This window comes from Pterocles gutturalis, unplaced genomic scaffold (assembly GCF_000699245.1).
Source record: "Pterocles gutturalis isolate BGI_N339 unplaced genomic scaffold, ASM69924v1 scaffold13274, whole genome shotgun sequence".
In the NCBI taxonomy this organism is placed as follows: Eukaryota; Metazoa; Chordata; class Aves; order Pterocliformes; family Pteroclidae; genus Pterocles; species Pterocles gutturalis.
The window spans coordinates 1-14,300 of NW_010128389.1; the positions used below are offsets into that span (position 1 = coordinate 1).

Consider the following 14,300-nt stretch of genomic DNA (forward strand, 5'->3'; position numbering starts at 1 on the left):
TTCCGACCCAGGGGGAGGAACCGGGGGGGTTCGGGGGTTTGTGTGGGTTTTCCTTGGCTGCGAGGCTGTCAGCGCTCCACTGTGGGTACTGCCCGCACCCCCAAACTCGGGGGGGGACTGGCCGGCATACTGACCCACCTCTGGTCCCCCTCAAACAATCTGCGGGTGCTCAACAATGAGTCTGCTCATGGATGGCATAAAAGGAGGTGTTTCAGAAGAGTAATTTTATCATAACCCCTGTGGAAGCATTGCAGGATAAGGGCCTCCAGTCGGGGGAGTTGCTCTGGCACAGCTGTGGTGGGGAGGGTCCCACCATAACAAAGCCAAACGGTGCAAGCTGGCAAAGCCTCATCGTTGCTAGGACCTCCAAAGGGGGAAATAATGTGAAATGTCCTTAGTGTTGATGTGCCATGAGAAGTCCAACGTGACAGAAGCTTCAGCTCTTATTTGTGTGTATTTTTGCCGTTGTTCTGGAATGTTTGCTCCCCTCCTGAAAAGCTCCTGCGGTGTTCCTTTCCAGATTGCGCTTGCCAGTTTCTATGAGGACGGGGGTGACGAGGACATTCTGACTCTTCCCCAGCCGACACCCAGCTCTATATCCAGAGGCACCGCAGCCAGGTGAGGAGAGAGCTTCAGCTCAGACCCAGCTGTTTATCGGACACTTGTGAGCCTGACAGTGAAAACTGTGTAAAAACAGAAGCTCTGTCTAAAGCGTTGATGTACGTTAATTTTCAGGAGAAATAGCTCCCTGTTTAGATCCGTTTTACCTCGTTTGGCTCTCTAGAAATTGTGAAAGCATCAGCACTTCGCAAACACAGATGTTATTGCACAACTAATCCAAAGATCATTTGGGACAACTTGCCTCATTGCTCAGGAAAAACTTGATTTGTCTGTTGAGGTTAGAAGACGCTTGGTGACGCTTTCGTTTGAGCAGATTGTATCTCCACAGGAAAAACGTTTTCTAATTTTGTGTGAGACCTAATCTGATCAAGTGGAGCATTTTACAAAAAGAAGTTAATTTCACCTTACCGAATCCCTGTGCAGTGGGGAAACACTATCCAGTGTTAAAGACAAGGAGTTACTGACTGTGTCTTGAAGGAAAAGTGCTCTCGGTTCAGGTTTTGGGGAATAAAGTCCGTATTGCAGAAGAGCCTAGTTTCAGTTTGGATCACAGCTAACAGCCTCAGCAGAGGGGAAGGAGGTGGGGGCTGGACTGTCCTGGGGCCTGGAAGAGAAACCTGGGCTTGGTTCGGTAGTGGCGGCTCTTTGGAAGAGGCAACAAAATCCAGTATGGAAGGAAGGAAGGTGGCTGAAGACGCATGGCTTGTGCTGTGCCCGGAGCTGCCGCCTGAGCCTCCTCCGGTGCCCCCACGCCGATTTTCTCTTGGTGTAGTTGGCAGAGAGGTCCAGGAGCTCTCACCACTCGGTTACAGCAGTGCTGAGCTGATGTTTCGTAGAGAAATGAATCAGAGCCTTAAAGTGGAACAGAGTCAACCTAATTGCTGTGGACAGGAGCTTATGTGCTTGAAATGTGTCACGAGGCTGACATACTTCTCTGCTTGACTTTTGCAGTGACCATAGAGTAACATCGTTTAGAGACCTTATTCATGCGCAGGAGGATGATGATGAAGAGGAGGAGGGACAGCGGTAAGTGTGTCCCTTCCCTGTTGTGTTGGCTTGCCACTTGTGTACCTTTTTTTTTTTTAAAAAAAGCAGATTTAAGTCAATATGAAATTCCTGTAGTGAAAAATCTCGGGTATGACACGGGAAGGTTGGTCAGTGCACAGTCTGTGTGCCAGCACGTGCTCAGCATGGCCGTATAAGCACCAGTTTCCATCGCTGAATTGTGCTGATGAGGGAAAGCCTGAGGTAGGATGTGGAAGCCCTAGGTTAAGAAGAGAAAAAAGCCCAGATCGTCATTTGCATCTGCAGAGAACAGAAATGTGGGAATAACGCAGGGATTGGTTTTCTTTCTGCTTGGGGTTTTGGTTGTTTTGAAGTGCTGCTAAAGGGTAATGTAACGGGGTGGGGAGGTGGGAAGGAAAATGCAGGTCTCCTTTCTGATGGAAACATGTCATACTAGTGAGCAAGCTGTCTGCAGCGTCAGCTGTAAGAGGTTAAATACCCTTAAGGTCAACAGGTGAGGTAAGTTAAACGGAACTGATGTGTCTCAAGGTGGCTCAGTCTAGGTGGACTGCGTGGTCTTCTGCAGCCAGATGCAAGCTTGCTCCGTGTGTGTTACAAGCTGTCTGGAAGCAAATAAACCCAATCTTCCCAAAGTGCTTAATTGCACTTCACTGGCTGTGCATTCATTGCTTCCAGTCTGGCTCCGTCCTGCACACGGTGATCTTTCAATGTGGCACGAGTGCATGTGCCATGTGCATATGCCATCCCTCAAAGTTCCTGTTAGGTGTTGCCCATCTTCTTCCATCTGGCAGGGCAGAGACTTGCTGGAGATCTTGTTCAGCTTGCTAACGTAGCTGGTGCTAGCATTTGGAACTGAGCCTTGTTAGTTGGGACTGCTGCTCTTGCTAGAGCTGAGAGAACCTCAGCTGTAATCACTTTATTGCTGTTGATCACTGGATAATTTTACAGTAGCTGACATAAAAATAAAGTCTCTGCAGTACAGGAACTTGTAAGTGGCTACAGTAGGAGATGCGCTGGTAGCATTTGTGGATCCAAGCTGCTTCGTGAAGCTGTACAAAAATGAACAACTGAATCCTGATGTAAAACTGCTGGGGCCTGTCCCAGGTTTCTCCCGCAGAAGCAGCAGTTTGGTCTTACCCAGAAGCTGTGTGTTTTCTGTTAGGTTTTATGCCGGTGGCTCAGAGAGAAGCGGACAGCAGATCGTTGGTCCTCCAAGGAAGAAGAGTCCCAACGAGCTGGTGGAGGATCTGTTCAAAGGAGCGAAAGAGCACGGTGCAGTAGCAGTCGATCGGATGGCCAAGAGCGGTGGCGAGACTAGCAAGCCAAAAGTGAGGAGTGATGAGTTCTCCTTCCTTCTGTTCCCCATTTCCGTCATGGCTCCCACTGTGAGAGCTGTTTGGTACCGCGGAGTCCTGGAATTACCTTAAAAAGGACAGCTAAGTCTGGACTCCTCTTAGTGCAGCTCCAATTCGTGTGTCACACTGGCCAGAAAAGCCACTTTTTTGTGCCATATTTATTACCCTGTTCAAGCTGGTCACCGCGCCTGCAGGACAGTAGGTGTTGCTGGTGCCGCGAAGCCCCCGTTCTTCCGTAACGGCGCTGGGGAAAGGGAAGCGAGCTGTCTTGGGGTTGTGTCGCTCTGTAACCTCTTTGCCTGCCCCCCTCTCTTGCAGCCTTTCGCAGGGGGAGGGTATCGCCTTGGGGCTACTCCAGAGGAGGAGTCTGCTTACGTGGCAGGAGAGAGGAGACAGAACTCTACTCAGGATGTGAGTATCTCGCTATTCTGCTTTGTAGATGTCACCCAAGGGATTTCTCTGCTGTAGCTACACAGTGTGTGAGCCCAGAGAGCTGTAAAGCTTGACAGAAATTCATGAGGACAGAAGTGTGGTAAATCCTGCTTCTCGTGGGATTTCTCATCAGAAAATAATAGATGCTGGGGTCTTGGGTAAAGCGGTTTTCTGATGAACTTTTAATTAAGAATCTGAGCGTTCCTTAGAAGTGCAGATTGTGAATAGTGTGCAAAGAGCGCTGGGCGATGAACTCTTCTTTATCCATTGAAGAGATGTGGAGCAAACAGCATCAATGCAGGATTCTCTCATGCTCAGTTACACCAAATGTGCATCTGGGCCTTGGGGGGAGCTGGGTTTAGGCTCCTCGCCCAGCACACTCTGGGCTCTTCAGCCGTAGGTACCAAAAAGGGATCTGTGGTGCCACCTTCTAGGAGCTGATGCATGACCATCACATAGCCACTGCTTTGGGGCTTTCCCTCAGCCCTGAGGAACTGGGCTGGAATGTTTTGTGCAGCTTGAAATTCCTCTGCGAGTTGGGAATGTTTCACTTTGCATCCGGTTCTTGTTCGTGCTAAGTGAGGCTGACTGTTGTTTGGGGGCTGCTGCAGGTGCACGTGGTACTGAAGCTCTGGAAGAGTGGATTCAGTCTGGACAGCGGAGAGCTGAGGAGCTACCAGGATCCGTCCAACGCCCAGTTTCTTGATGATATCCGCAGAGGGTATGTACTGAGAGGAGAGGGAAAGAACAGCTGTTTTCTGAAACATGGGTATTTGTGGACTCCAAGACGCTGAATCAATGGTACATCTTGCCTGAGCTTCCTTGTAAGAGCTGGATTCTTAGTGTGGAAACCGTGGGAGGGCAGACTTGAACATTTCCTTTAGATAAATGGGAAGTGGCCTCGGTTTGTATGGGGCCCTGAGAGTTTGAAGTGAACAAACAGACTTTCATGTTTGGGCTGAGAATTTCTGATGCATCATGTCACTCCAGGTGAGGGCCAGAGAAAAGTGGCTTTCAATTTGTGTCTGTTAGCAGGGAGATGTGCATTTGTCCTGTTAATTAAACAAGAGCTCACTACGATTCCTGAAATTCCAGAGGTCTGTCTGGCATTCTTTCTCCTTCACTTTCCTGACTCGCTTCTTCAGGCAGCTGCCTTATGATGCTCTCTTTGCAGGGAAGTCCCAGCAGAGCTGCGCAGGTTAGCACGGGGCGGACAAGTGAACCTGGATATGGAGGATCACCGTGATGAGGAGTATGTGAAACCTAAAAGTGTCTTCAAAGCTTTTACTGGAGAAGGACAGAAGCTGGGCAGGTGAGAAGACAGCAGCGCTGGTTTGGTATGTGTGTGATGTGAGACAGTCAGGCGAGAGTTTTGCTAGGTTAAGCCTTTTGATTCATCTTGCTGAAGAAAAGGCACTCAGTGCCTGTGGCATGTGAGGTGTTCCGGTAAGAGGGGAAATGAGGCTCGCTGGCTTGTGCTGTGAGGTGGCACAGCCTTGCTGTGGCAGGAGGTGGATCCCTAGTTTGGAACCACCATGGCATGTCACGTAGAAGCAGTGTTTCCACGTTACACTGGCCCTGTTCCTGTGGGGGTGTGAAGACCTGTGGTGCTGCAAAGGGAGATGGTGAAGATTTAGACAAGTTCCTGCTGACCAGCCGACTCCTAAATTCTCCCTTCTAGCTTGCACTGGTGTCTCTTCACTGCCTGACTCCTGGCACCCTGCAGCCAGGCGAGTCGTTCGGTTTTTAACAGCTCTCCTTGTGTCTCCCTGTTCTCAGCGCTGCGCCCCAGGTGCTGGGCACCAGCTCGCCAGCCCAGCAGGCAGCGAACGAAGCCAAAGCCAGTTCTGCCATCGCCATCGATGAGTCGGAGCCTGTCACCAACATCCAAATCCGGCTTGCTGATGGTGGGCGACTGGTCCAGAAGTTTAACCACAATCACAGGTACAGACGGAACAGGAAACACTGGTTACTAGCTGGGAAGCCCCGAATGATGCTGCAAACTGTGCACAGATGGAGCAGATGTTACAATCCTGGCTAGCCTGCTCAGGGGAGCTCTGGGGATCCTTCTGTGTAGGTGAAGAGGAATAAAATTATTGTGGGGTTTTAAGGCAGCCGTTAACTGTTGGAAGGACGGGACTTGCTTTCCAAATAGTGATGTGTTGAAGCCAGTGACACTGCACCTGGGAGCTCCGGTATTATCCATGGAACTTCCCTTAATGTCAGCTATAAAAAACTTAGTCTTTTCTAAGGGTTTCAGAAACTGTCAGATAATTAGGAGCTTGGTTCAGTTGTTCTGACTCTCAGGTCAGACTTTTCTACTGTGCTGTTTGTTCCCTGGGCTGAAAGCACCACGGGGTGCTGTTACAGCAGGTCAGTTCCCTTGGACAAGCAAAGCTGGCGTATATTTTTAAGCTGAAAAGAGGGTAGAGGTTCTTAAGCTAAGAGAGGGGAGATTTAGATGAGATATTGGAAGAAATGTTTTCCTGTGCAGGGGTGAGGCAGTGGCCCAGGGTGCCCAGAGAAGCTGTGGATGCCCCATCCCTGGAGGGGTTCAAGGCCAGGCTGGATGAGGCTTTGGGCAACCTGGGCTGGTGGGAGGTGTCCCTGCCCATGGCAGGGGGTGGCACTGGGTGGGCTTTAGGGTCCCTTTCAACCCAAACCATCCTGGGATTCTCTGTACCCTGCTGCTTTGTTAGACTTCCTTTCTGAAGTCCTCGTTATCTACCTGATCTCAAAGTGTGGCCACTGGTTTATACTCGGTCCTCTGGTTTCTGTAAAAGAATCAAGCATGATGCAAAAAAAGTTACAGAAACCTTCTGTGATCAGGTGCAGTAAATCCACTGTCACTGTTGTGGCTGAAATTTAGGCTGCTGCCGTGCGCTTTTACAGGCTGTTCAGTAACTGGATCCCCCTTGTGTCTTTGATCCCTCTGGACAGGATCCGTGACATCCGGCTCTTCATAGTAGATGCCCGGCCAGCGATGGCTGCCACCAGTTTTGTCCTCATGACCACCTTCCCAAATAAAGAGCTGACTGATGAGAACCAAACCCTGAAGGAAGCCAACCTGCTCAACGCTGTCATTGTTCAGCGGTTAACATAAAGGAACCCACCTCTGGCCACACTGCAGCGCGCCCGTGTCGTCTCGTCCTGTGCGTGCGCCTGCGCCGTGCAGCACAGGCTCACCTCTACTCGTAGCTCTGGGTTCTTAGGTCTTGGTTGGACTTTTTTTCTCTTTAGTTGCATCTCCCATGGGGTTTTTTTTTTTGTGTTGATGACCAGTGGACTCTAAAATAAATAAATGAATCTGTTTTGAAAGGAGCTGCAGCCTATTGTGCCACAAATTCTCCCACGAGAGCTCGGTTACCTTTGTGGATTGTGTTGCTGCGCTCTTTAGAGGAGAGGAGGGTAAGGGGGAAGGGAGCTTCCAGGAGCAGTCTCTGTCCATGCCAACTGAACGCTCATCAACCTTTTTACTCTCCCCTCTCCTCCAGGGACTGCTGCAAAATATTCCCTTTATTTTGGCACATTAAATATAAGCTGTATGAGAATGAGTGATGTGATTGTCGGGCTGATGGTTACACTACCGTACAAGCACCGTGGGGGAATTCTGTGTGCAAGAGCTGGTGCTGGCTGTGGGAAAAACTCCGACGTGTGTGCAGGTGCAAGGTTTAACACTCTTCTTGGGCTTTTCTGCAGAGAAAGTCCTGACTTTCCTTCCCTGAGCAGAACTCGTAGGGGTGTTCATTGCAGTACCCACCTGCTCCACCTGCACTTTCTCCAGCAGCCCAGGCTGACAGCAGTGTTCGTTTTCTCTATTGCCTTGCTCTGAGAAACCCTGCTGATGACTTTTTCTTTCCAAGAAGGCATGAAGCTGAAACAGCTTGAAGTGAAAGGCAAATGAGTTTGTCTTACTGGAAAACAAGTTTTAAGAGATGAAAAATTACTGAATTACTGAGATGATGGAAACAGCTGAGGTGGAAAAACTCAAGGCTGTAGTACCTTTGATTTATTTCCTCTCCTCTGCACATAGCTGAACACCTGGATTTCTCCCGCTTTGGCCTGTTCCACTCTGCGTTTTGTGCTCAGGTCTCCCTGTCTTTCCTTCCTTTGAACAGAACCCTGCGGGTGAATTCGTTGTGCCTAGACACGGTAGCACTGGTGTAGCATCACTTCTTCGAGTTGCCATCTAGCGTTGTGCCACAGCACTTTGCACCGGCCCACAGCACCCTCGCTATCCTCGCCCTGCGCTTCGGAGCAGAACCTGGGCTCGCTCACTGGGAGCCGCACCAGCAGCGTCCCTTGGAGAGCGGCTGGATCGCAGGGCTGGAGCACTCCATCCCCTTCCTGCCCAGTCACGCTGGAGCCCTGCGGCGCCCTGAGTCCACCCCACCAGCGCTGTGAAGCTTCCAGGTCCTCACCTTGGAGCGGAGGAGAAGAGCAGGTTGGACGGGTTCAGCGTGGGGAGCTCGCCTGGCTGCCGGTGTTAATACAGAACCGTGGGAGCAGGTAGCAGACCTTAGCGAGGGCATTTTTACAACAGTTTCTCAACGGAGAGCTGAACTAATTTACATTTTTCATGACTAAATGGATATATAATGTGCATAACAGCAAATTTGTAAATTATACTGAAAATTGCCTTTAAAAGCCCGCAAAATAGGAAAGCAGCGTTTGACCCTTTCTAGTAACAGCTACCATCTGTGACGGATGATGTGGATGCGGATGTCTGCAGGGTGAGCGTGCCTCCCAGTGCTGCACTGTCTTCAGCTCAATGAGATTAAAAATCTCAGCAGCATTTTTAAAGATTTTTTTTTTTCCTGACAGGTGAACTTGGGGTTTGCCTGCCTGCATCACTCCATGGTGTGTATTGTGATCACTTAGTAATCTGCGTGAATCAGTGCAGAGAGAATTCAGGAAGGGAATTTCCCTCAGAGCTAAATATAGTCACGGCTGCCCTGCGGGAAGTCACTCATTTGAATTGTTCATCCGAGGAGTTCCTGGATCCTCATCTTCTCCGCACGTGCCATCGTGGGGACCTGGGACAACATCCTCCAGCGTGCTGGCCAGGATGTGCCCCTAGACCCAGAAAGAAAGTTTATCTGACAGAAGGAGCACAAGTGATTTATCTCCTGCTCCTGCCTTGGTTAGCTGGTGGCATCAGAGGACTGAGGTGGGGGCATCCTCGGCTGGAGGAGCTGGCCATGTGGCTTCCCCCAAATTAAATGCGGGCTGGCAGCTGGACAGCAACGCATCTAGCTGCTGACCCCAAGGATTTTGTCGCACAGATTCTCCTCACCGATGGGAAGTTTCACATCCAGGTTTCCTCTCTGCTCTCTCCTTGCCAGTGGGTGGAAAGGTGCTAAATTCAGAGGGGTTCTGGGCTCGGAAGATGCTCCTCTGCCAAGAAACGTGAATTTTCCCCAGCGCCGGAGGGTGGCAGTGCTGCAGAGAAGCTGCTCTGCACCTTGAAGGCTCCAGCTGAGGATCTCTGCCAGCTCTGGGCTGGCTGCAGGGAGCTGCACCTCGTGCTGCTGTGTCTGGGAGCCCCCCGGGACGCTGCTGGGACTCCTTCTTCCTCTGGTTCTCTTGTTTTGTTTTTGTAACAAGCAGTCCAGGATCAGCTCTGCCCTGCCGCTGGGGTATCTGGAGCGTGCCTGAGGGGAGCACTGAGGGGGTAGCAGTAGCCACGACTGTCCTGTCTTCCTCCAAAGGTGACAAAAAAGCCCGTGGAACGAGCTGGGAGCACCGGCCGTGCAGTCTCCTGGGTTAAACTCTCTCCTCCTGTGAGCTGGTGGAACGTTTCACTGTTAAATACACTATAAAGCAAACCTGCCAGCCAGGCTAACGAACAGGGAGGGATAACGTACCGGAACGGGAAAAAGTGGGGGTGGAAAGAGACACCGGGATTTTGTAAAGAAAATCACCTTCCTTGTCACCTGCGCAGCTCCTCGGTGCTTGACGTGCCCGTGGGGAGGGGGGCCTGACGCTCGTACAGCTCGTGAGGGTTGTCAGTGGGTTTATTTGACTTTCCAGTAGAATCTCCTCCCTTTATCACTCCATTTCTTTATTCTAACAAAGTCATAGCCTGAGACTGGGCTTTTCTAAAGCTGATGTTCATGCTCAGGAAGAAGTGTCTTTCTCTCGGAGAAGTGTTTCACTTTGACATTTTTCCTTTTTCCTCTGGTTATTCCCTCCACAAGGGAGCCGTGCTGTCTTCCTGCTCTTCCCCACTCTGGTGTTAGGGCAGTGCTCCACCTCTCACATGAAAACTCACTTTTTTTCCCAATTTCTGTGTGATAAGACACAGCCCGGCTGTCCAGCTGTGCTGTCCTGTCTGGGCTGGTGCCTGTCGCTGGCTCCGAGTGTTTTTCTTCCAGTGCTGGACTTTAACAGTTTTCCCTTCCTCAGGCTGGTAATTATGGGACTTCCTTGGATCTTTTCCCTTCGTACGCAGTTTGCTGCTTCCTCTTCTTCCTTTTCACGTGTCCTTGTTGCTCAGATTTAGTCCCTCTGTTTTCTGATAGAATTTCCCACGAAAGTCTGATTTGCCCCATTTCCTGGGAACTTTCCCTCTCCTCCATAACGCTGCTTTTGCCGCCGGATGTTTCCTGCTCCGTGTTTCCCCCTCGGGAGGTTCTGCTATCCTGGTGCCTTTGGTCAAGCAGTTTTTCAGTGCTCCGGGTGTAGGAACATCCATCTCTGGTTACCTTCAGCTGCTGCTCCGGGTAAAATGCACAAAGCAGGTGCTGGTTGGCTTGTTTTGGCAGAAATTCAGGTAGCTGAGCAGGTAAATGGAAGCAGTGACCAGAGACAGGGAGCAAGAAATCTCAGGGGGCACACCTGCAGCTACAAGAGGTTGGCTGTAAATTTTGGGTTGGTTTTTTTTTTTACTTTTGCCTTTGGTTATAATCAGATATATTTAATTCAGTCTTTGTTCCTCATTGCTGGACAACACTAAATCTTTCCAGAAGGAGAAAGTGACCTTTGTGCCATGGCTGCTTCCTGGGTGAGTCTTTTCCCTGGTGTCTGTATTTGGAAGAGCGATGAAGAGGATGTCGGTGTGCTCCTGGGGTGTTCTGCAGAAGCCCAGCGGGAGGGTTTTCTTTTGAAAGCAGTGCTGATTTGCAGATCCTTTGTTATCACGAAAAAGGACCTTGAGCTGATATTTCTTCTGACTCTGCCATTGGAAACCTGCCGGGGGGGAGCTGGTGTCACAGCCACTAACACAAGAGGCTTCTGGCTCCCTCCAAAGCCCACCACCACGAGGGGAAGACCTGCGACGTCCGCGTCAGTCCTTGGGCAGGAGCTGGTGTCTGTTCGGGGGTTTGCTGTTCCAGGTGAGCCCCTGGGAGGAATTACTGGATCCTGAAAGCGAGACAGCCCCCTTACCGCTTCTGGACTGTCTGGTTCTGCTGGTGAGCCCGAATGCTTCTCAATGGAGGCTGGGAATTTCAAATGACAGCTTTAATTAAGCGACAAAGTTGTTTTTCTCACCAGGTTGCGGGTTTCCATTGGTGCTTGTATGGTGAACGCTTGGTGTCACCCCAGGAAGGGTCTGACCATTGCTGGAGCCGGGAGACAGTGCAGCATGTGTCACCACTGCTCGGGGACTTTGGGATGCTGGCTGCTGCCAAAGTGCCAGCTGGGCTCCTCCGGCACGGCGGATGGAAGAAGTGAGCAAAGGCACGCCCCACGGGCGATGGGGCCGGCTGGCCGCAGGGGTCCTGCAGGGTCCGGCAGGAATGGGAAGAGAAATCCTTTCCAGTGACCTGTTAGCAGAAGTTTTTCCAGATAAGTCCCGCGTTTCCCAATTGCACGCTCCCACAAAGAGCGGGACGATGCTGATTATGCGACAGGTCCGCGTCTTTGGCAGCTGAGCAGCTCCTGTGGCACACACCTCTTGATTTACCAATTTATCATTTTCTGACTTACTGACTGCATTCCTCAATGCTTTTCTTATTTGCTGTTCTGTCTTGTCTGCGCTGAGCCTGTCTGCCCCAGCACTGGCAGTTCCTGAATAGACTACAGATGTTCTTATTTGTTCAGGTACACCTCATGACTCCTCATTAAATTAACTCTTTACTGGTTTACGGGGCGACAGTAGCATCAGCCCTTCCTCTCCCCTGTCCTGGTGGCTGTTGAAGTCACGACGCCGTCCCACGCCGAGCAGGCAGCTGTGCCGAGGGGAACGCGAGAGCCGCCGCCTGCAGCAGGTGAGGAGGGCAAACCTTCGGAGGACTCGCTAGTGGAGCGTATCCAAGTGCTGCCACTTGCTTCTGTGACAAAAAATTCCCCTTTGCTACCTTTAGACTGCTTTTTTTTTTTTTTAATGGGGTTTTGTTGCCTGAGCAGCCCGTCTCCAGGTTGTCACACCCTGAGAAAGGCTGTTCCGTGGCAGGGCTGGGATCGGAGGGGTTGTATCCCACACTCCGGGGCCCTGGGCTGCCTTCAGAGATAAGATCTCACGGTCCTGCGGTGGAGAAGGGGTTCTGGGGAAGGGACCTTTCCTTTGCAGAGAGTAAACTCCAACGTGACCTTGTTTCTTAAGCTGCAGAGCTTTGTCTTCTCTGAGCCTTTCGCTGGGTATCTGCGCAACAGAAAAACAGGGGTAGCTGCAGCATCGCTGAGTGCTTCCCCTGTTCTTTCAAAAACTGGTTTCTAAGCATCTGAGAGCAAAACTCAGTGCAGCGATGGAAGCAGCGCTGTCCTCCTGCCCCAACCCTCGGTGCATGCTGTGCACGGCCAGCTGGTTTGGTTTGATTTCAGGCTTTGGCACAGGGTGTTGTTAGAAAGCTCCCTGCCTGCAGTGATGAACAGTGAGATGGGTGCTTCTCCCCAAAATCTGCCTTCCCAGCCCCGCGCTGAACCCCGCTCTCGCGCGGAGGCAGGCTGAGAGCTCCCGGGCCGCACCGGCAATGGGGACGTCAATGGGTGGTGCTGTCTTCTGTCAGGCCCCCAGCAACGTGAGAAAAGGCTTTGGAGGACGTGAGCAGAGCTGAAATCAAGCTTTGCCGTGCTGACGATAATTGTGCGCTGAACCAGCCAGGGAGTGGGAGCTGCGCAGCTACTCCGGGAGGTGACTGCTGGTCATCTGTTGGCTTTCTAGCGTGTGAGCAGAAAATGCAGCTTTTTGCACCTGGAGAGTCAATGAGTGCCAAAGAGCTGGAGGATTACATGCTGAGTACAATTTCCAAAGGTACCTTGTGGCTGTCCAAATGTAATTGTGAGTGGGTATGAAATGGCCTAGAAAATAAAATAAAAATCAGGTTTTTATATTGCCTTTTGAGTTTCCCCTTTCCTCTTGGGTGGGGAGAGATGTATTTTGCTTCCTTACAGAGATGGGCGCTTAGATAAGCTGGTGGGAGACAGGGACTTGGCTCCCGCTGTGCTGGCTGCGGTCCAGCGTGAGTGATATTTGTTATCGGGGATGTCAGGGAAATAGCAGCGAAGAGCGATGCCGCTGACTCAGTTGTACTGCGGCTTATTAACCAAGTTCTGACTCAGCCTGTGAAATTTCAGTTTTTCAGGTTAACCCCCAGTGGACAAGGCCAGGCTGAGCTGAAGATGACGCGTTTTTCCAACGGCGTGGTGATGAACCTGGCAGAAGGGGTGCTGGGTTCCCCTGGGGTCTGGGAGGTGGGGCAGAGACACAAACTCGGATTTAAGGCTCCCGGTGGCTCTGGTGCCCCGGGAGGGGAGCAGGGAGAGGGGTTTGTCTGTGTTCTTCTGCCCCAGCTGCTGCACATAAGCTCGGTCTTGGAGACGGTGTTTGGTCTAGCTGGAGAAGCCTGTTCCGAAGGAGCTGCCTGTGCCAGAGCGGCGGTGCCACCCTGTCCTGCCAGCCTGTCGCTGGGGGCCTTCTGTCCTCTGCCGCCCATTTCTCCCTCTGCCTTTGCTTTGCCAAGCGCTGGTACCGGTGCCGGGCTGCGTGCTGGGAGCACCGCTGCCTTGGGAACTCAGCTCTTCCCACACAGCCAGCGCTGAGTAACCGGCTCCTACCGCTCTTAATGTAGGAGTAATTTCTGGTTTGCGATACCCAGGCTGCTGAGCTCTGTGCCTTCTGTCCTCTGCCGCCCATTTCTCCCTCTGCCTTTGCTTTGCCAAGCGCTGGTACCGGTGCCGGGCTGCGTGCTGGGAGCACCGCTGCCTTGGGAACTCAGCTCTTCCCACACAGCCAGCGCTGAGTAACCGGCTCCTACCGCTCTTAATGTAGGAGTAATTTCTGGTTTGCGATACCCAGGCTGCTGAGCTCTGTGGGCTGTGAAGGTCTGTGAAAGGGGACTAAGAGCAGCACGTGCCTGGGGTCTGCATTGCCGTGGGAGATCACGCAGGAGCTCACAGAGGCTGATAATCGCTGATCTCGCTTGATAAAGGAAAACGCATCCCACGCCTCCTGCTCTAACCTTGTCCTGGGCTGGGGCAGTGCCAGCATCTTGCACGTATTGAGGAGGGGGCAGAGCCAAGGGCAGGGGGTTCCACAGCCCCAGCCAAGGAGCCAGAGCTGGGCTCACGGTCTCCCGCCTGCCTCGGGAGCGAGGGGCTGAGTCGTGCAGTGCCCTGGGGCCAGAACCTGCCCGGTCCTGCTGCCCCCTCCCTGCCCGCTCCAGCCGCTCTGGTTGCCTGCTCTGGGCTTTGCAGCTGGTTTTTGCAGCTGGTGGTTGCTGGTGCTGAGGCAGGAGTGCTGGGGGGGGCCAGGTGGGCTCCTTGGGCAGCTGGAGCTCAGACGAAGGTCTTCTTCCCCACATCCCTGAGATCCCAGTGTGGCAGCAGCCCTGGGATGGGGAGCAAGCGCTGGACCCAGTCTTTGAAGGGCTCTGGATTTCTCCACTTGATTGCAGAGAGCTGGGGAGCTCCTGCCCTGAGCAC

At 52.0% G+C, this 14,300-nt stretch overlaps 1 protein-coding gene across 1 annotated transcript; it reads left to right on the forward strand.

The window, feature by feature from the left end:
* Positions 1 to 520: 520 nt before the first annotated feature.
* On the forward strand, positions 521 to 6,755 carry NSFL1C (NSFL1 (p97) cofactor (p47); the record flags this gene model as incomplete). Its single annotated transcript, XM_010079608.1, has 8 exons — positions 521 to 618; positions 1,573 to 1,647; positions 2,810 to 2,975; positions 3,321 to 3,413; positions 4,046 to 4,155; positions 4,609 to 4,746; positions 5,214 to 5,378; positions 6,375 to 6,755. Coding segments are annotated over 8 exons (1,008 nt in total), but the record flags the coding sequence as incomplete, so codon positions are not given.
* Positions 6,756 to 14,300: the final 7,545 nt, after the last annotated feature.